At 39.5% G+C, this 21,555-nt stretch overlaps 1 protein-coding gene across 1 annotated transcript; it reads right to left on the bottom strand.

The window, feature by feature from the left end:
- Window positions 1-1,802: 1,802 nt before the first annotated feature.
- On the bottom strand, window positions 1,803-20,636 carry LOC119916149 (integrin beta-3-like). Its single transcript, XM_038736051.1, has 15 exons — window positions 20,432-20,636; window positions 19,876-19,961; window positions 19,160-19,364; window positions 18,748-19,000; window positions 17,437-17,599; window positions 17,103-17,264; window positions 16,831-16,926; window positions 15,935-16,024; window positions 15,263-15,397; window positions 13,436-13,880; window positions 8,643-8,865; window positions 8,453-8,553; window positions 7,272-7,391; window positions 3,650-3,816; window positions 1,803-2,995 (listed from the first exon to the last, which is right to left on the bottom strand). The coding sequence occupies exons 1-15, from the start codon at window positions 20,508-20,510 to the stop codon at window positions 2,927-2,929; spliced, it is 2,394 nt and encodes a 797-aa protein (XP_038591979.1). The 5' UTR covers window positions 20,511-20,636; the 3' UTR covers window positions 1,803-2,926.
- Between the last annotated feature and the right edge of the window lie 919 nt (window positions 20,637-21,555).

Here is a 21,555-nt window from a genome sequence, read left to right as displayed (position 1 = left end):
TCCCAGGTATTATTGCATTCATAATGATCCTGGGTATTTGTGCAATATTTTAAAGAGTTGTTATTTAAAGTATGCTTAATGCATAATTACAACAGTGTGAAAAATTAAGTAAGTATGTCTTCTTTTTCTTCTTATTCTTCATGATTTAATGCATGGATTTATGCAGTGGGTACCATGAATTCTTTTAGCTCTCTATTAAGAAATGAAGTCACCATGTGTGATTAGTTAATGCTCATCACATAATGAATGTTGACTTACATTTACTTCAAATGTTCATTTATATATGCATTGTTCAGTTAATTATTTTTACTCAACCCCATGGAAAATCTCTGCTCCTCTCCATGAGGCTCAAGCTCACAGTCTCACTGTGATACATTATAAGTGCCACCCACTGGCTGTTTGCACCACTGGAACCTGTTGAATTACCATGTTCAGCACTGACGAAGTGATAGGCTGATTGCCTTCGCCTGTTAAATTTGGGTGGAGCTGTGGATGCAGTTTGCTGAAGTCTCCATAATCAGAAAATGATTGTATAGATGGAAATTGTCCCATTTTAACAGAATTAACAAAACATGGGTATTAGAAAGGTGCCGGATCAGTCAGCCAGGAGAGTCAGGAATTCACAGCCGGTAAACATCTACACAGTCCCAAGAAGAGGCTAAAAGTGAGAACACCTGTGTGCGTCAACCATTGGGGTCTGTTGCTCTTTCATTAGCTTAGCTGCGATTCAAGTTTATGACGGATTTATTCTTCTGTTGTCTGAAACAAAATCACATGTTCTCTTAATACCCCATTGCTGTCCTCAGAAGCAGCAGTTTAAACTGCACCTGTGGCCAACATAAACCCACTCCTGAAGGTTTTATACAATTCAAATAATTATATAAATTCATAAATGTTTATTATTTTAAACCAACTTTGTTGTTGTGTTAAACATTTTTGGAGTTTGTTTGTTCCTTTTCTTTTGCTTTTCTCCCTAATAGACTTGGAGATAGCAAGGGTCATCCTTGGTGAAGGGTTGCCTCACTGCATGCTGTAGTTACAGCAGTAGCCTATGAATTGAATTCATTTTACTGTCAATACAATTTACTCTCAGTAACAAAATATATTTTAAATCAAAAACAGATTCACACCTGCAGGCTATATAGACTCTCCAGTTCACCTGACCTGCAGAAACAAAAGAATCCCATGTAAACTTCGGTGTGGCAAGTGTCAAGTCACCCGTGTATATGAAGCCTTGATGCAGGATGGTCATATAATGCATCAAGGATTGTATTTGTGTCACTGTTCAGTACAACTTTTTAATGATGCTACATCAAATGCATGGATCTGAAATGTCCTTTCCTATATCTGGATTTAGGATAATTTGCTAGCAAAATTTTTAATATATGAAGTATTTGTGAGATAACATTGTCCATCCAGTGTCAACTAATCACATAAACTCATTTTGACATTACTATTTATTAGTAGGAAGGAAAGGAATATATGATACATCTTGCACTAAACGCTTTAATATATATGTTCCTCTGCCCACAGGATAACATTTAAATGCCAAGCTTCTTTCCCACATTTTAGTACCAATACCACTTCAAAATCACTAAATAACTTTTTAGTATATTGAATTTTGCCCTCTTTTGTGATTTGCATTGCAATTTTGCATCTGTTATAGATTGAAATTTGCATTAAAATGCAACCTTCCGTCCAATTGGTCTTATGTAATTTGGGGTTATGCAGAACCACCAATACAGTTAAAATCCAGGAGGTGGAAGCAGAGCATTGCAGACAAAAAGCCTTGCACACTTAAGTGAAATTCATCAGGAAGCAGCACAATCATTTATTAGCTACAAATCTAACTGTAATCATTTTAAACAAGTATTCATAATCTATCTTGTCTAGTACATTCTTGTAATGTAATTTGGAATGATTATATTTGGTCATTCATTCGAAAATCCTTGTTGCCATTAAACCCCATGTTGAGTGATGTGCATCCTGACTAGGCCAATGTTTAACAGGCAGCAAAATGTAGCCTACATGAAATATTGACATGGAGTAACAAACACTTATTAAAGGTAACAGTGTAACTGCAGACTGTAAAAACAATGCATATTGCAGGAAACTACAACTTATCTCTTTTGACATATTTCTTGGTGAAGTTGAGTTTCAGGATGCTCAGCCTGAAATTATCAAATAATTTTTCAACATTTAAAATAAAAACACAGCATAAATGATTAGTCACTATTGCACCTTTAAAAACACATGTCATTTAGAATAATGTAATGTTTTCTTTTGTTTAAAATAATTGTATCAAACACTAATAATGCTCCCAAAATCATTTGAATATCTTTAATTATCCATTATGGAATGAAGTTCTGTTTTAAAAACTGTATGCAACATGGGAGTCCACACAAGAAACTGCAACAGTTTTCAGGAATTTGACAGTTTACTCCAAACCACATCATATCTTCAGCACTTGGCTCCATACTGAATTAAAGACAGCTTATCTGCCCACTAAGTACCACGAATAGGAAATCCAACATTGTGATCAGGAAGTGAAGTTTGTTTTGCGTAACAATATCTGCCCTTTTGTTCTTTCTCTGACGTCTGCCGTAAGGTCTGTGGGTTATCCAGAATATTGGTGACTGAAAAGAGACGTTACAAATAATCATTTTTTTTTTGATTTGGGTAAACCTGCATAACACAAGTTCTTTGTCCATCACACAAAATTAAAACAATACCTTATTTATCAGTGTTGGTGTTTATGACAAATCCCTGATAAAATGTGTCCACAGAATGATTTCTACATATTTACAAATACAAATAATTATTAATTATTGTCTTGTGACAGTAGAGGCCTGCACATGATTTGGTGCCTTCCCGCAGAGGACAGTAAAAATGTCCATTATTTCATCTTCGTCCTTGTTCAGTAGCATCAGTCTTTTCCTCTGTATGTGATGTTTGTGAAGGTAGATGTGGCTCCTTTGTAGAGAGGATTGTGTCCCTGTTGGTCAAGTACACATAAAGAGACATACTGTAAGTTAAGTTCCACAGACACAAAATAAATTAGCCATGCTCTAAAAAGGCACTTCCATTGGTCCTTAAGGAATTGTTGAAAATTAAAGTAAAAAATTAAAATAGCAACTCCACATGATTGGTTATACATGACACCCCTCCTTTTCTAGAATCTAACCTTGTGTGTTTACTCAGTGAGCATCTTAAAACTACATCTGATTCTTTGTGGTTTCAGGGCTATGGGATTTGGGTGTGCTTTTGAGGCCACAAAGAGGCCTATTACCAGTAAAAGGCTAATTAGCATTAGCTCATTTAAACCCAGCCCTTCCGTTGGCTGCCTTTTGTTCTGCTGGGAGTAACAGCATGCCACAAAAATAATAAAAAACATCTTCAGAAAACGAGAGCAAAAGACTGCGTGTGGCCTTTTGTGTGTGCGTGTGTGTGTATGAAGATGCAGGAATGATTGAGCGTGTGTGTGTCATGCCATGTTTAAAAAAAGAGTCCAAGGAAGGGGGATTTAGTAGCACCACTGCCTCAGTCTAAATGAATGCTGATTGTAACTTGATTTCTATCTTAGTACCGGACAAACACAGCAGATCGGAGCATTTACAGGCACATGCCGCCTCGTGCAATATTCACTGACCGTGTCCCACTTGGCACGAGCACGTTCTTCCTCAAATTTGGCAAACTCTCGTCTGTCGTGGATGGTGACCAGCAGTTTCCAGATAAGCAGAGCTGCCAGGCCAAGGAACAAGATGGCTCCTGCCACCGACAGAAGCACCACCAAAATGTCTGGACCCTTGGGGCAGTCTGGATGGAAGGAGGAAGAGATACAGTTGTGCACACAGAAGAGAAGATAGGCCAAGAGCTACAGGCCAGAGGAAGTCTGATTTTATAAAGCTGTTTCCTCAAGGATGTGATGTTACATTTGTTGCGCCTCACTCATCTTATATATGCTATGACCTTTCAGATTCAGAAGTGTGCTTTTGGATTCCAGAGAACAGTCACACCTGTCATGCTGGTAGCATTTGGCATAAAACCAGGTGGTGTGGTTCCTTCTAGCATGAATGACAGGTGCTTTATTAAGGTTATCAGATGTGTGAAGTGATGCTAGAGAATGAGTAACATAACGGTGGTGACCCGAAGGCAATGGGACTTTTAAATACCAAAGAGCAGAGAGGAGGATGGGCCGAAGTGGAAAATAGCAACCTCACACAGGCCACAAATCTCCCTTCCCTCATTGTGGTCTGGCAAAACTCACCAGCAATTTGAGTTACACAGTTTTAGGAAGGCTGTACAATAGATGACTGACAGTATTCTCTTTCAAAGAGTCATTAATGGACTGGAATAACATTTACTTGTTGTACTCTCCTTAGTCATTTTTCCCATCGTAAGCTGTTCTGGAAAACTTAACCATCAAATATGTTTCTGAATAAACTTGAGGGGGGTAACAGGCCAGGCAATGCTGAATCACTCGTCATTTTATGTCTGCAACTTCAAGATTAAATAGTTGTTTGCAAGGTTCAGAAGTTTTGAGAGGAAACAAGTCACAACATCATCTCAACACTCTTATTAGTTCACTGATTGGTTTGGCTTGTGGATGCCAGTCTTAATTGATTCTAAACGGATGTTTTCTAAACTGAAATCTTTCTTTGTGAGACTAGGAGAATGAAAGTAAAGGCCCTGAAAAGTATTTTCACAGTCAGCATCATCTACCATAGTTCCAACCATTTGGATCATTTCATATAAATCTTATTTTGTTTTGTCTGAGCCCCTCTTACTAAGTCACTTAGTTGGAAATCTTATTCCGATCAGAAATGTTCCTAAACTTAAAAAATTTCAAACTGTTATAACACATATTTCATGCCACTTGAGGGCAGCAGAAACAAACTGTAAACGCAACACTGACATATTTTACATTTACGTAGATATCGCAATTGGTTGCCTATTTACACATCCAGCAGATACTAAGCAACATTAATTTGCAGTCATGTTCCTAGCCTCCTGATAAATGTAAGTCTAATATTCACTCTTCTTTTAGGTCAGCTTTTGCCCCCACTAAAGGTGCATCCACACCAAGAAAGATAACTTTACATATATCATTTTGAAAATCATTTTAATGCAAACGGAGTCAACACTACAACTACACAACGACAGTGGTGAATGATATCGTTGGGATCATTTTCAGAGCATTTTGATGAATGACACTGAAAGTCAGTCAAAATAAAATAAAGAACATCATTTTTCCTGAGACATACTGTTTTTGGAGCTGATGGGATCTCTGAAGTTAATTTAGTCCTTACTGAAGTATGAAAAAAAATTTCTCACGTGCAACTCTTGTAACACATGGGTTCTTCTAACTCCTGAACCCATATCCTTTTCTGAGCAACGTACAGCAGTAACAGGTCATCAAATTCCATTTTCCCTATTGGGGCCACTGTTTACAGAATGTTATTGTTCATCAGTGTAGATGCTCACATTATTATCGTTTTCGTTATAGTATCACTCTTGGTGTGGACAGCCCTTAAATCCTGAGGGAAATATCTGTCTCTTTTAGGTGCTAGATGCTCCACTATATTCAACAGCTAGCCAATAACACTGCCCATCTGCCGTTTGATGCAGGGTGGCCTACAGCGGGTTTTTTGAGCACAGCTACCTGCTGTGGCCGAAGAAAGACACAAGAGGGGTGAGAGTGAAGCAAAACAGCAAAGTTTTAGCCTGGAAAACCTGAACAATTAGCTGAAAGTCGCTAAGTTCTCTAGAGCTTTGAGGGGTGGTAATTCTATGTAGGGTTGTCACCACGAGTGACCTTTTTCACATACAAGTACTGATCTGATCTGCTGTTTATATAAAAATATTAATCATAGCCGCTTTGATTTTGATTGTTGCACAATTCCACATTGTTGACAAAAATGCCTTACCTTTACACTTGTAGCCAAAGTGAGATCTGGTCCATATTTGTGTGTGTACTTGTTTGTTTGGTAGGCTAGATGTTTGTCTGTATATCTAGCCATTTTGCCTGTATGTGAGAGTGTTTTTGCATGCACATACATAGTACTGTTGGGAAACGTAGTGGGGCAAACAGGGTGAACTTTTACAGCCGACATCAAAGCTTGACTCCTCTTCCTCTTTCCTGCTTTCCTCTATTTCCTGCTCTTCAACTGTCCCCTCTGATGCATATATTATGTTGATTGGTGCTGCAAGCTTATTATCCCATCTTCTCCTCCTCTCCTCTCTTTCTCCTTCACACAGCTTCATGTTTCCTTTTTAAATGTTCCCTATCCCTTTCTTTTGCTTACTTAGTCTCCTCTCTCTCTCCCTCTCCTGCTTGCCCCTTGAGGATTTGTAGAGTCAGCGGGTTCCAAGAGGACCTGGGCAGCTGTTTACGACCCTCTTTGACACGGCGGGGTGCAATGTGTTCAAGGCAAATTTTGGTGTACTTCTCTGCTACCCAGTTGTGCCTAAATTAAACACACACATTCATTAAAGGCAGACCCAGGGACAGACTTTCTCTGCGGGCACTGGTGGTCATTAAAGGCTGTGTTGCTGCCCCATACTCTTTCTATTTGGCCATTTAACAAGCAGATGAAGGGCATGCAGTAGGGAAGTGACAGCTTGTATTTGGGTGAAGAAAAACACACTGATTTCAGAAGTTTGCTAGAACTAATATTGGTTGAGTGGAGATGCATTGGCGTTTGTAGATTTTACTTTTTACTGTTCGTCACTGTGGCTTCCCTCAGTATAATCTTAATCACATGTATACAGTAAGATACTTTCCTTAAAGTAGTATAAATGTTTTTTGGGGCTCCTTAGGAGCAGCAGAACAACCTGTAAACACAACACTGACATATTGTCATTGTATAACATTGTTACGGCTAACGCTTAACAATTTCCTGATTGCTTACATGGAGTAGCATTAGCATTCATTTGGAGTTGTGTTTGTAGCCACCAACAAATGTTATGTCCAATATCCACACCTTGCCACTTTGTATTGTTCAGTTCAGGTAGTGTACAGTAAGTTATTCAGAACTTTACTGCTGAAAGAATGCCTTGAAACAATTTTCATGAGAAAGGAAAGAGGCAGTAAAACCAAAACAATGAATGCTGAAAGACAATAAAATGCTCAATAGCATAGGCTCTAATCCCCTTTGGGTTCATCACTAAGTGCGAAAACGTTTACATTACACGTAGTTGTTTGAGCTATTATTAAATAAATATAAAATATTGATTTAGATATTTGTTTGTTAGATCAGGATCTCTCTTACCTGGCTCTTTGACGACAAACAAGATTGATTTGCCACTGGCGTCCTCATAGTACTGGAAGCGCTCCACGCAATCATCCTCATCTTTGTAAGTGCAGTTCACAGCATTTGCATCATGCAGCACTGCATGAAAATATAAGAGAAAATGGATGAATCAATTAATCAAGACATGTACACACAGATTTGTTGGTCTAGTTTGTGACATGTAAACTGAGTTTTGTAATTCTATAAAAACTTGTCTTGAAGTTCAAAGAGCAACTTTCATAAACTTTATTAACACTCTTTTCATTGACGTAATCATTTAGGAGGCATTTTTGAATGATAACGAATCAGCAGGACAACCTGTAAGCTGGTTTAGAAGTTGTAACTATTGGCTTTTGTCATTGCTTAATAATTGCTTTCATAGATCCATTATAGGCCACTAACATATTAACATTTGAGATGCAGAGTTGTGAAAAACCTCTTTGGCTGGTGTTTATCCTCCTCCAGCATGATGACTTTTGCTTTAACATTTTAGCCAGCTTTAAAGGGATGTGATATTTGAAATAAGAAATCACATATTGTTTATTACTTCTACAGTCTTACTTGGTCTGGTATGGCCAGTAGCTCATGACTAAAGTTAACTAACACAGGGAAACATAGATATTTTTATGTAACTGACATTACTAAGTCAGTTTGCTGACTTTTTTGTACTACTGTTCAGAAAAAGTTACACTGGATTGTTTTAATGAAAATAAAAAAATCAGGAAGATCGCTCCATTTGACTGTTCCACCTCTTACCTTCTTGGAAAGGTTTTCAGAACATCTAGACCTTCGCCACTTATTACATTTATGGCTTCAGACTCGATGGCACTGGCTGAGTGAGAAACTGCACTTATTAAATATAAATTTTATAATTGCAAACATTATGGCTTATTGACATGGTTTACCAAAATTTATAATTACATTATTACCATATAAGACGGATCAAAGAACTAAAAGTATTTTTTCACAACCTGGCAACCCAAAACTTGTTCTTATTTATGGCGTTTCACAGATCTATGAAGCATAATAAAATTTTTTATTAACCATTAATCATGCCATTAGATGCAAACCCCTTACAAACAGGTGCCTTATCAGAAAGTAGTACCAACATTCAGTGAATTTTTTTTCTGCCTGGAGTCTTGGTCAGCTGGATATCTCACCTAATTCATCCACAAGCACAATCTCATCCTTGCAGATTCGAGAGCAGGTGTTATCATCAAACAGCTTGCCCCTCTTGAAGTGCTTGCACTCCACACACTCCCTATATGAAGAAAAACATACATCAGGCCATCAGCTCATTTCAAATTGCTTTCTGGACACTGCATATGAGAACTCTCTGTGCAGACTGACTTCTTCATGGTGCAGGCGTCAGGGCAGGTGGGGCACTTGTCACATGTGGCCCCATAGGCACCTGGCTGGGTGCACTCACAGGCCCCGCACACACACTGGCCCCTTCCGCTGCACAACAGACCCAGGTTGGACATACAGGTGTCAGTACGTCTGGAGCAGTTACAGCTCTCACCCTGCCAGTCTGGTGCACACTGGCAGAAGCCACAGTTACAGACGCCATGACCTGGGAAAGAAGGAAGTATAGAGAAGGCGAAAAAACAACTTGATTTATAACTTGACCACTCACCTCCCCTTAAATGTTCTTTTACTGTAAGTAGGCTCAAAATTAGATTCAACATTTTTTTTCCCACCACACATACGCTGATATTCGGGTATGTGTTTGTCTGTTAAGAACACATAAATATATAATGCTAACATATGAACATAATATAGTATAGTATTCAATTCAAGATGTAGTTGTTTATGGCTTTATGTGTGATACGATCATCCTAAAATATATGTTATCTATAGAAATCTTGACTTAAACTGAAAACCAGGTTGCATGTTTGTGGTGATGAATTCACCAAAATGTCTGTGGGGTTAAAGAGGTTTGACAAAGACGCTGTAACATTGTTTACTGGTATTTACACAGACAGAAGGGTGGTACATGGTGTAAAAACCGCAAAAGATGAAGAAAATAAACAATAAAGGAGAGGAGGACAATGTGACCAAGTGAAATTCTGTGTGAGAAAGAGGGTGTGGTGGGAGTTGGGAAAGAGGGAGGAAAAAGGCTACAGTGCTCAGTGGGTGACATATAAAGAGCTGATTGTAATTTTAGTTGTTGTGAATCATTTGTCTTTAACAGCCTACGTTTGATAGGCTAATATGGGGTCAAATTTGGTTTTTAATACCATGATACGTAAGTGTGAACTCCTTAATATACTGCTTTTTCCCTTTTTTGTTTCCCCTTTATCTTTTGATCTTATTCCACACTGCCTTGCACCATCATATATATTAATTGTCAGCTTGTTCCAACTCTTCATTAAAGCTACTTGATGTTTACACTGAGTGAAACATTTAGTCCTAAAACACTTTTCGATTACTAGCAAATATTATACACCACTTTATACACAAATCCCAAAATTCAGCCTGACACATTGGGTAATTTTGGGACCTCCACTAGAATTTAAAATAAAATTCTGTGGTTTTAAACAATGTTTGGCCAGTCAGCCTGCATCACCCTTTTATGTTTATTTCCTGTTGCTATGACATGTTTTAACTTCTTTAGAGAAATGACTATCCTGAGGAATACCTACCGCCTTTGCTTTGCCTTTAAACCTTTTGCCATTTTCAGCAACCATGTTGGCCTTGCTAAAATCAAGCCAGCAGTACACTTTACCAGGATTTCATCAAAATAATTATTTGTTTGCATCCATTCCAAATGTTACAAGTATAGTTTTAATGTAGCTCTGTCAGTCTGGAGCTCTTGACTTTGGATCCCAAACGCTGGAAAAAGTGGTAAGTCATGTTTCTCCAACTACTAGACCTATGTCATTGTGTACCTGTGTTGTCTGGAGAGCTTTTTATTTTTGGCTGCATGATTCAGTGTGTGTGTGAGACTGACTTTGTGTGCATTGGTTTGTTGTTATTCCATATATCTATTTGTGATGTGTGTGTGTGCATGCCAACAAGAGAGTGACAATGCAGAAAACATTGTGGCCTATTGCTGCAAAACAATGCCCAGATAAATAAAGAGACCGGAAGCTGCTTGGAACAGTCTGACTGGATAACCGTTAATCCATGAACAAACTGTCATTACCACTTGACCACAGGACCGCTGGCTTTTAATCAGACCATTCTGTGGGGAAAGAACATAGACTATGGTCCTCGCACTGAATAAGGTATTTCAAGACAGCAGCAGACCATGTTTTACACCCAGAACATTTCTAGTTCTCTCCCACTTGGCCCTTTTCTGACCAAACATGGGTTTATTTTTAGCTTCATTACACCACACTAGCCAATGAGTAAGCAGAAAGGTATTTTCATGTTAATCTATGGGCTTTGGAGAATACAGCAAAACAGGCGGGGGGGCTGAGTGATATATGCGATATCATGATCTGGTAAAGCTCGAGGGCAGGAGAGCAGTTTGTGGCTAAACTTGGTATTATGCAATTAACTATGGTGAATTAAAATATCTACTCAGCAATCTCAACACCAGTTCATGTGTTTTAACTTCTAATAAATGATGAAGAGGAATTACGTCAATGAAGTAGAACTCTTAAGGTGAGATGCATTTTGACTCCATGACCTCTACTGTTTGCACTTTATAGAGGCAATTTTGTCTTTTGTCAAACTATTCCCTTTCATTTCTTTGATAGGACTGAGTCCAAAAATAAACTTCAGGTATTAAATGAGATTAGGGAGAAAAACTGACTTCATGGTTTCAGATCTTATTGTTGTAAACGTCTGTTCTATGAGATGCTGAATCCAAGAAGAAGTAATCCAACTGATGTTTGGCTTCTGCAGACTTTTTTCATATAAAAGTGTACCTCCATTTTTGGAGAAATTTCTGTCAAGAATTTAATACATGTTTTACTTTTGTCATTACTGAAAGGAAATGAACTGAGGTGGAAAAGTCTCTCATGAGATCTCAATTACAAACATCCTTGAGGCAACATGTGTTTTGACTTGATGACATACTGTCTCTTTTAAAACATTAAACGAAGAGGAGGATCATGAGGCTCTCAGTTAAAGCTCTTAACAATTACCAAACACAAACCCGTTCCCACTGTTTAAAAATCTTAGCCGCAATGGAGAAACATTCAGAAAAGTGAGAGTCCCCTCTGATGGGCTGGAAATAAAACAAAACTCTTTCTTCGTGCATGAATCCTGTTGAACTCAGTGATACAAAAGCTTGGCCTCTTTGATATAAACATACAACCTGAGCTTACACTCACACGCGGAGCACACACCACACCATGTGTTTATTGTGAATGGAGCCCATGTACAGGGCAGAAGGGAGAGTTGTTATTGTATGTAATTCTTCCCAGATGAGGTGAGTGGCAAGTCGGTGTGATGAAATGGACTGCCAACCCCCGACAGAAAAGGTACATACACAATGTTCATGATAGTCAGTGGGCCATTTTAACTTCCTGCACCTCTCAATTGTACCCATATCGTGTGGTGTGAGATGTTAACATAATGGTAAAGGAATAGTTTAACATTAATTTGTTAGTTTAACATTTCAGGAAAATATGCTAATACATTTACTAATACAAGAGTTAGATGAGAAGATCAATACCACCCCCATGTCTCTCTGCTAAATATGAATCAACAGCAGAAGGTTAGTCAGGCTTAGCTTAGTTTGGCTTAGCTTAGTTTAGTTTAGCGGAAGAAATAGAAATGGGGAAACAGCTATGTGTAAGACTATTTCATGGCTTGGTGCAGTACCTTTTCTGTCTGCCTACCTTGCAACCTCACAGTGATGATGAGAGACTTTACAAAGTCACTGCATCGGGACGAAAAATTGTTCGCCACATAACTCTCTTAAACAACAAAGTTTAATTTTTACTCTTCAGTTTTTGTGCTGATTAAACATATGACATTTAGTTTGTTAATTCAGCTTTAGAGGTGTTAGGGTTAGTTTTGTTACCTTTGGACAGAGCCAGCCGTTTCCCCCATTTATAGTCTGCTTGCTAAGACCTGATGTCCTTTTTAGGCCTAACAAATTACTGTAGGACTTGGGTGCCAAATTATGAATAGATAACCTCACCTTTAAACAAGCTGATGTATGAAGAAGATCTTAAAATGAACGCATCACTAAAGTGGACAGAAGAAGCTGAAGAAGCTTTTCGTAAAATAGTCTTGGTGTCTAGTGCAGCACTTGCACTACCAGACTATAGCAAACCCTTTGTCCAGATGGTGGACTGTAAGGGACAGTTTATGACGTCAGTACTAACTCAACAACATGGGGATAAAATGAGACCAATTGCATATTTTTCCTCTAAACTGGATAGTGTGGCATACGCATTACCACATTGTGTACGCAGTAATAGCACCCTCTGTGACTATAGAAAGATTCACCACCCTGAACCCGGCAACGCTGCTGCCAACAGCAGACGACGGAGAAAAGCATTACTGTCAGACAGTAGCTGAAGAAACAGCTAAAAGTAGACTTGACCTTAAAGATCAACCTCTCCAGCAAGGGGAAGTTATCTTTGTAGATGGTTCTTCGCGAAAAAATTAGTTCGAAGAAACATTAACAGGTTATGCCATGGTGACAAAGACCGCAGTACTAAAAGCGGAACAACTAATACCCAGTTGCTCTGCACAAGCAGCAGAGCTAATAGCACTAACTGAGGCATGTAAACTAATGAAAGGAAAGACGGCCACTATATACACAGACAGCCAGAATGCATATGCTACTGTGCATGTGTTTGCCCAGTACTGGAAAAATCGAGGCATGATAACCTCTACAGGGACGGCAGTAACACTTGCCAAAATTCTGACTGAACTGCTTGATGCCGTACAGCTCCCAGAGACAGTGGCAATCTGCAAATGTGCAGCACATACATCTGGAACGGATGAGGTGTCTGTAGGAAACGCTTTTGCAGACAGAATGGCTAAAGCAGCAGCTACAGGGAAGCACAATGTTCTTGCAGTAATAGAACACGACGTAGTAGCATCCCTAGTTGTGGATGAAATTTCTGTCAACTGACTTATTGTTTCACCCCTACTCATTCAGCTTAAGATGCTCAGGAAATTTAATACAAGAAATGTGAACCTCCTTCTCATTTTAACTCATAAGATCTTACCTGAGCACAGTTCCCCCTTGTAGCGAAGGCAGTTGAAGTCATCACACTCACACAGCTTTCCCCAGACTTTTCCAAAGTCACTGCTGTGGCACACACACTGGCCACATACACAATCTCCACGGCCGCTGCAGATGGCAGACTGAGGTCCTCCAGAGCCTATGGGTGCAGTGCAGCGGTCCTGCTCTGTGGGGTTATAGTCCCCCTCTGCACACTCACAGTGTGGCCCCAGGCGGCCTGGGTGGCACAGGCAGATGCCACACTCGTAGGTGCCGTTGCCTTGGTTACATTTGGGGCTATTGGGCTGGGCTTCGGTCTGGCACTCGCAGTCGCACTCAAAGGTGATGGTGATGGAAAGGGAGTCCTTGAAGCCCACTGGTTTAATGATGAAGGTTTTGTTCTTCTCTTTGGGGCAACCGCGAGCTCTGGCCTCCACACTGAAAGAGACCTGGATGAGAGGAGGAAATTGTCAAAGTTGAAGTATTTGGTTCAAACATGTTTAGATTCTTTTTAAATGTACTCACTCACACACACACACATACACACACAACCTTTGTAAAACCGACAAAGGTTGCTTTGCATGCTTATGTGTCACCCTGGTGCAGATTATGCAACGTGTACTTCAGGTTCAGTTAATGTTCATTTTATAGCTGCTCGAATTGTGAGCATTGTCTAATCTCTGTCTGTGGAAACAGCACAAAGATGTGACACAGGGAATGCCTCCATATGTACATAGTCAAAGTAATTGTTCATTCAACATTACACCCAAATCTGGTAAATGTCCAAAAGTGGGCTGTTACTACATCTGGAGAGAAAGCCATATATGGCAAAAATAAGAGGGGCTGAGGCAGAGAGAAAGTAATGTGAAAAAAAATGTGAGTAGGCCAAAAAATGTCACCTGGAGTGCGGAGAGAACAGCGAAAAGAGCCAAAGAAGCTGCGATAAAGAAAACATGCAAAAAAAAGGGTAAAAAAAGGGTACAAACTCTTTAAGCAGACAATTTACTCTTAATGGAGTTGGCAGAAGAAGGACGGAAAGAAAACGGAGAGGAAAACTATGAAAGACAACCTCAGAGACAGCGCTGTTCCCCCTTTTTTCATCATCTGCTCTTTGACACCATGAGGAAATAGGAAAAACAAATCCTACTTTAAATATCTGCAGATAGCAGCAAGAAGGGAAATGGAAAGAAACTAAAAATAAGGTGAAAAATAGTATTTGGAGGTAACATGTGATTTCTGTAGTCAAGACATGGTTATGGCCTTTATCCCTTGGTATTTTTAATCCACAGAGGTAGGACATGTTGACTGATGGTGAAAAGGTTGGCATCAGAGTCGATAATATTGTTTTCCTGCAATACAAATTGTTACCATATTATAGGCAAATAATTATTTAAGGCTGTTGAGATGCTTTTTGCCAAGTATCTATGATACCCTAAGGAGTAAGAGTTTAAACAGGGAAACAAGACTGAGGATGAGAGCATTAACACTAGTAAATACACTGGTTTGGGGTCCTTTGACAAACATTTTCCTTTTAGAAAAGGTTTAAAATCATGCCATTTTGCATTGATTCTTCTATGGTGAGTGTTTCTGATATGGAATGATAGTATTGGGTACATTTATAAACAACATCTCCAAGCGGTGCCAAGATACATGCAGGTCTAAGGGGTCACATGGTGACTAAAGCAATAAGCAATAAGAGACATAAAATTATGTTTGCTTTCCAAACTTTCATCCAATTTTTCTTTTTCATCTTCAGGCCACCAAAAATCCTTCACAGTAATGTCAGAGTCGAGGGGTCAAAAGCAGGAATTGGACATTGACATGGACTGACCGTGTCTCCTATCTTTAGTCCAGAGCAGGATTTGAGGCCAGGAATGAGCTCTCCATTCAGACAGGTGGCGTTGAAGGACAGTGACAGCTCCTCCGGGACACCTTGAAGCTCCAGCTCCACCTTGGAACGGATTTTCTGGCAGCACCAATCGAGGAAAACAGCAGGAAACACATACAAATGGAGGGATGAACATATAGACTTGTCACAAGGACAAAATCACATGTTAGGTTTCAAATTTGGTTGTGCAAAGCCTAATCCCATGCTCAGACCAGCAAAATCAAATCTGATTTCAATAACATCGCTGTCTGTTATAGAAAAAATAAAATAATAATAAAAATTTAAAAAATTTCCAGCTTTAATTACATATAAGCTTATACAATAATGCATGACACATCACAAAGTCGCAGCCACAATTAAAACTAAAATACATTTTCACCTATTCTCTGCATGATAAACGCAAATGAAACATAAACCATAAAACACTGCCAGGACTCTCCCAGACTTTGTCAGCTCCACACGCACAAGACTTTGGCTCAACTGTGTGTATGACTCAGACACTGTGGGTGTGTGTCAGCAGACACATGTCATCCACTGCAACACTGTCTAGTCTAAGGTGTGTGTGTGTGTGTGTGTGTGTGTGTGTGTGTGTGTGTGTGTGTCTGTAACACTTACAGCGTAAGCCTTCAGTATGAGCTGAACAACATTGCCCGAGTCGTTGGACAGTGTTCCTACTGTGGTGCCAGGAATCAGCTCACTGTAGTTCTATAAAACAGAAAGACACACAAAGCTAACTGTTGTCATCCTGCACAGTTAGGGAAACTATTTACAAACCATAATTATTACTAGTCGCTAACGTATCATCAGTCCCAATTATGTATAAAACACACACCTAAATTTACATATGTTGTAAAACATTGTTAAAATGTAGTATATTGACCCTTAAAATAGGTCAAACATTCAATGGAATTCAATTGTTTTTTTGTTGATGATAAATTAATTATTGTAATTATAAAAATATTGTCAATAAAATGTTTTACCACTACTTACGTATATATAATTTAATTATGTGTTATTACACTATTCAATAGAAAGATTAGGCCATTTTGTGGACCTTTAATGACAAGAAACAACAGGTACAAAAAAAAGGAAACTTGAGGCAGTTAAGCTTGTGACGCAATGTCACAATGGCTGAATTGTTTTCATGGTATGATATAGTTGTGAGAGGTTTTCCAAACATTTACTGTTTTATGGTACACAAATAATTGAGTAAAAACATGCTAAAAAAGCACAAGTGTGAAAAACTCTGACTCATATCTTCACAATGTTCTTAAATTCATGACCTGTTTTCCTTTATGAACAATGACGGTTTGATCTCTTATTCTCTCTAATTCCTGCAAATAGTCCCTTTCATTGTTAAACTGTTTCCAGTTTGGGAAAAACTGAGTTTGTATCTTGCTTTGTCTGAACAGTGTATAATAGTGATTAATTTGGAGTTTCCAGTCTTCCGGTGCAGGATCCAAACCACAGAACTTGAATAGAATAAAATGCTGAGCTGCAGAGCTCCTGACCTGGTACAGACGAACCACAGGGTTGGTGACAGCAAAGATGAGATTGATGTTGTTCTCTGACATCTTCTCTGTGATCAGCGCTAGAGATGGGTAATCCTGTGGGGCCAAAACCGGGCGGTGTGGTTAGCACATGCAAACATAAACACTGAAATGCTCCTTTTCAAATTTGTACAGTCCTTCAAATTCAATGTATTTCATTCTCTGAGTTTCTATGTCATACTGCTTCTGTCCACTGTCTGCGCACCAATCACACACTTAAATCACACACTAACCATGGTGGTAGACATGCTGTACATGTTGTCATAGTTGAGGTGACACTTCCCATCGTTGGGTTGCACGATTCCAGCCAGACGACCGTCCAGAGCCACGTGAGTCTTAGCATCCGAGGTGAAGATCAGAAGGTGGGATGCACCAGGGCGCCAACCGATCTGATCCTAGTTCCCATCAAACAGTAAAAGGAAAGGAGATCAAACTATTTCATTTAGCTTTTGAAATCCTGAAATGCTTGTGTATGTGTTTGAAAGAAGAGACAAAGAATGTAAAACAAAATCAGAGTTACGCGTGTGAGACAGTGAGTGTGTTTGCACATGCAGTTTGTCTCTTCACCTTGCACACAGCAGCCTGGATGATGGCATCAAAGCCTCCCTCTGGGGCATCTCGGTTTCTGGACACCATCTGCTTTTTCACTTCCTCTGTGAAGCGGCTCACCTCCTCCGTCAGAGACAGAACATGTTTGTAGCCAAACTGGGGCAGGCAGGTGGTGTTAATGCTGTCAATGAAACAGAGTTCAACTGATCAGGGTTGAGCAGAGCTGCTGTCAGCTTGTTCATTCATCTGAACATCTGTTTGCATGTTAAATTAAACACATTCAGGTTAAATGAGTTTACATGTTTAAAAATGTATTCAAATGTGCAAATGTGGATGCAAATCTCCAAAAATACTTGTGTAGCAATTTTTTTATATTTCAGTCTGGACCAAAGTGGACAGACACAACGTTGCCCTCTTTAAAGTTGTTCCTGTCGTTCATCAGTAAATCTCCCTGCTGTTAGTTTCCCCAAGAATTATGTTAAAAAGGGCTCTCTTGCACTGCCTGTGGACCCATCATTCCATTTTTTGTACACTGCTACACCAAAACTCTCCACGTCTTATCTTCTACACAAACATTCCTGGAGGCTGGATCTCGGCAGACTGTGTGTAAGCGGGTAAGTGAATGACCCCAAGAAAGCTTAAATCACCGAATCAGCCTCAGAGGAGCCTTTGGGTGGGGTTACGGCAGTTTGCACTGGGACACTCTTACTCATTTACCTGCGGCTGATTCAGAGCAGCTGACCATGCACTATGGAGCCACTGTAAGCCTTTAACAAGTGCTGTGACTATGAGCCTGTTTGCATTTTTACACTGCAATGCTGTGTTTAAAGAAGTACTCACAAAAATGACATCATCTGCATAATGAAGCTACTTCCCACATGCAGACATAAACAACCGCTGAAATTAACACCAGTGGGTACGTATTAGGAATGCAAAAAAAAAACCTTTAAGTTTGAGAATGCGCTCTTTTGCTCTCCCGTCTGTTAAATTACAGCCAGGAGAGCAAAAATGTTGAGGTTTTCCTTTAAGAATCCCCCCAGTTGTTTTATACATTTTGAACATGTGTCTCCAAATTGTAACTCGGAGGAGTTTCCCTTTTTTACAGTAAAACATGACCAAATAACAATAATAAAATTATTATCAGGATGATACACTTCAAATAAACGGTAACTGACATAATAAATTGTTGTTTTGTCTCTTTTGTTTGGATCTGGATGTAACCAGGTCAGCATGTATTGTCCAAGATGGTTGAATACACAGCTGATAAAACTTCTGTGAGAGGACAGTCCACAAAGCTGCGACTTAAAGCCCAACTAGCTTCTCTTTTACCTGTAGCAAGGGTTCTTCACAGCCTCTTTGGGGGAGATGTACATGTAAGGTGAGAGCGGCTTGTCCACAAAAGCCCCAAAGCCCATGCGTAGGTTGCTGGTGGTGCGGTTCATGGCCTCGGCCAGGCCTTTGCCCAGTGTCCTCAGGCGGAAGAGGTCATCATTCATGGAGTAGGAGAGATCCATAAGGTAGTATAGATCTACAGGGTAGTCCTCTACCTGACGCACCTTTACTGTGAAGCGCTGAGCATCATCTGGTAAATGGAATAAAGAAATACCAAATAGTTTTTGCTTGATGTAATTGATATTAAACTTCTGTTGTAACTATTGTATGTAACTTACCTCTAAATCAAAACACAACCTTTCTGATACACACAGTTGTAAAAACCATTAACTCAGATGGTAACCCCTACCTGGTCTGAGGGTGATGTGTAGTTTCTGGGGCTTTATCTGGGTGACGCTTTGTGTGGCACCTGCCGCCTTGTTGCTGAGGGGCCGGTTCTCGATCACATGCAGTCTGCTGGTTGGAGACGCCAGAGCTGATGGAGCACAGCCCGCCGCCACCAGCTCACTCTTCAGATTGCAGCGGGAAGAACTGGCGACCCCCTGGCCGAAATCCTGACAGAAGAGGTGGGACATTTTTATACAGAAAAGCAGTCCGCTTCCGGCAACCTCCTCACCGGTTTAGAAGCACTTTGTAATCAAATAGTTTATTTACAGAAATACCATCTGTAATTAAGCTGCATTGAGAAAGAAGGGCATATTGGATTCATTTGAAGGCTAAACTGTAACAGGGAGGACAAATTCCAGAAATGGCCCAAGATTAAGTTTCTGTTTAAAAACATCCTGGAATAAAGAAGCACTCGAAAAAACTCTGGACTTAAAAGGCAAAAATTCTATCATTTCCACCACTTAATTCCACTTTAAATAAAATTGAAAGGGTACTGGGTAGATTTGACTTCAAAAAAACCATTAAGAAATGGTTTCTTTCATTTTCACCTGAACCTCTTTGATGTTTTCAGAAAAAAACAAAAGAAACTTGGCTGATGAGGGTATCTGTACCACCCTGCACCAGCCTGGCAGACAGCTTAATGCCTAAATGAAGTGAAGTGGAAAAGAAGGAACCCACCTCCTGGAAGCACCACGCACAGCTGGGGTGCACAGCCAGACATTGCTTGCATGTGCTGGCCCCTCTGGAGGTGCAGACATTTAAACCTGTAACCAAAAGGGGAGTTATTTCTCCAAACATACAGCTATTCTTCATTCATTATGTCAGAAAATATAGGGCTTATCTCCTATGGTGAATAATTCTATTTAAAATAATAACTTATGAATGTGACATCAGAATGTTAGTTTTTCAGTAAAAAAATGAAAAATACAAACGTTTAAGAAAAATATATCATTAGATCTGCTTTTGATAACATTTTGGCCCAATGAAACCACATCTTTTTAGTTCCTGGATGTGATTAAAACTATTTACTCTGCACAAATGACGCATCATTTTGCTTTCTAAATTAATGCCACAAATGCAAGAAATAACTTGCCAATTAAGTTGAGCAAAGGGTATTGACACCCTAAAGTGGACATGTTGCCATGACAGGCAAATTCTGTCCTCTGTTCCTCTACAACTTGTTCTTGCCACACGGGCAAACATGAAAACGGCAGAACAGAAAATTAAAACTTACCACACACTCCTGTGAAGATAGAAAGAGTAAGGATCAAACCACACATCCATAATATCCTTTGCGCCTGGAGAGCACCCATCCTGGTGCGGGCTCTCTGTGAGCACGGAGTCTGTCAACGAGCTCTGGTGTAGGTACAAGTAGAAAAGAACAGGAAAAAACTAAAACTTTCTTCATCTGCAATCGACACAACTCCAAATAGAGTCAAATGTCTTGGAGCCACCCCTCCCTATACTCCCCATCCGCAGCTCTCATTATCATACTATAACGGTGGGCGGAAATGTGCAGCATCCTGTGAGTTAGGATATTTTATGTTGATGGAGGAGAATGTGACATACTGTAAGCAGGCTTGTTGTTTTGCACTCGGGAAACTGTTTTACTGAACATCGCATTATATGTTGTGTAATATTCAAATGTAATAATAAATTGGACTGTGCATAAAAAATTGTAACCAAATGTCTCAACAAAAAACAAATTTAGGTTTTATTGGCTTCACAACTAAAATGTTTAGAATTCATCGATCTATACCAGTGAGCAATATGTCTACATGAAGTTTGCATGAGTATACACGTCCTCTAGTGGATACATGCTGTAAGTCACCAAAACAGCTCTCCTCTGTGTGTGTGATCACCTTGGCTGCAGGAATGCACAAGGGAATAATAAGTCTATTTTTATTTTATTTTATTTTTGCCACATATTAGCATATAGTGACTCAAAATGTGTTGAGGATGAAACTTAGCCAAATACTGGCCTAATATTTAAATGTTTTAACAGAAAGGTGAAGGTTGTTCTCATTAGCTTCACATCTGGTTGTTGTTTGTAATAAAATTGGTGCTTTTGGAAGCACACAGAGTCTCTGTTGTTCTGGCAGAATTTATTTTATTTATTCCTCTCAGTCTCCAGTTGACCGTTCATTGGCAAGACGATTGCCTCGAGCTGAGAAAGGCCAACCAAAGTGCTCCTTGCCTATTTTTCTTGCTAATGTCTAATCTCGTCTGATTGACGCGCACGACAGTTATGGTGACAAGAAGACCGAACCCTTAAAACACTTAAGGTAAAAACTTTTTTTGTACAGTACAAGCTAACCTTTCTTTAAAATAAACATGATTCTGAATCTGATTCTATAG

Source organism: Micropterus salmoides, unplaced genomic scaffold, assembly GCF_014851395.1.
Source record: "Micropterus salmoides isolate LMB-PRFRI ecotype aquatic unplaced genomic scaffold, ASM1485139v1 Ms_hic_scaffold_21, whole genome shotgun sequence".
NCBI classification, from domain to species: domain Eukaryota; kingdom Metazoa; phylum Chordata; class Actinopteri; order Centrarchiformes; family Centrarchidae; genus Micropterus; species Micropterus salmoides.
Note: the sequence above shows the minus strand (reverse complement) of the source record. Positions and strands in the feature narration are given on the sequence as shown.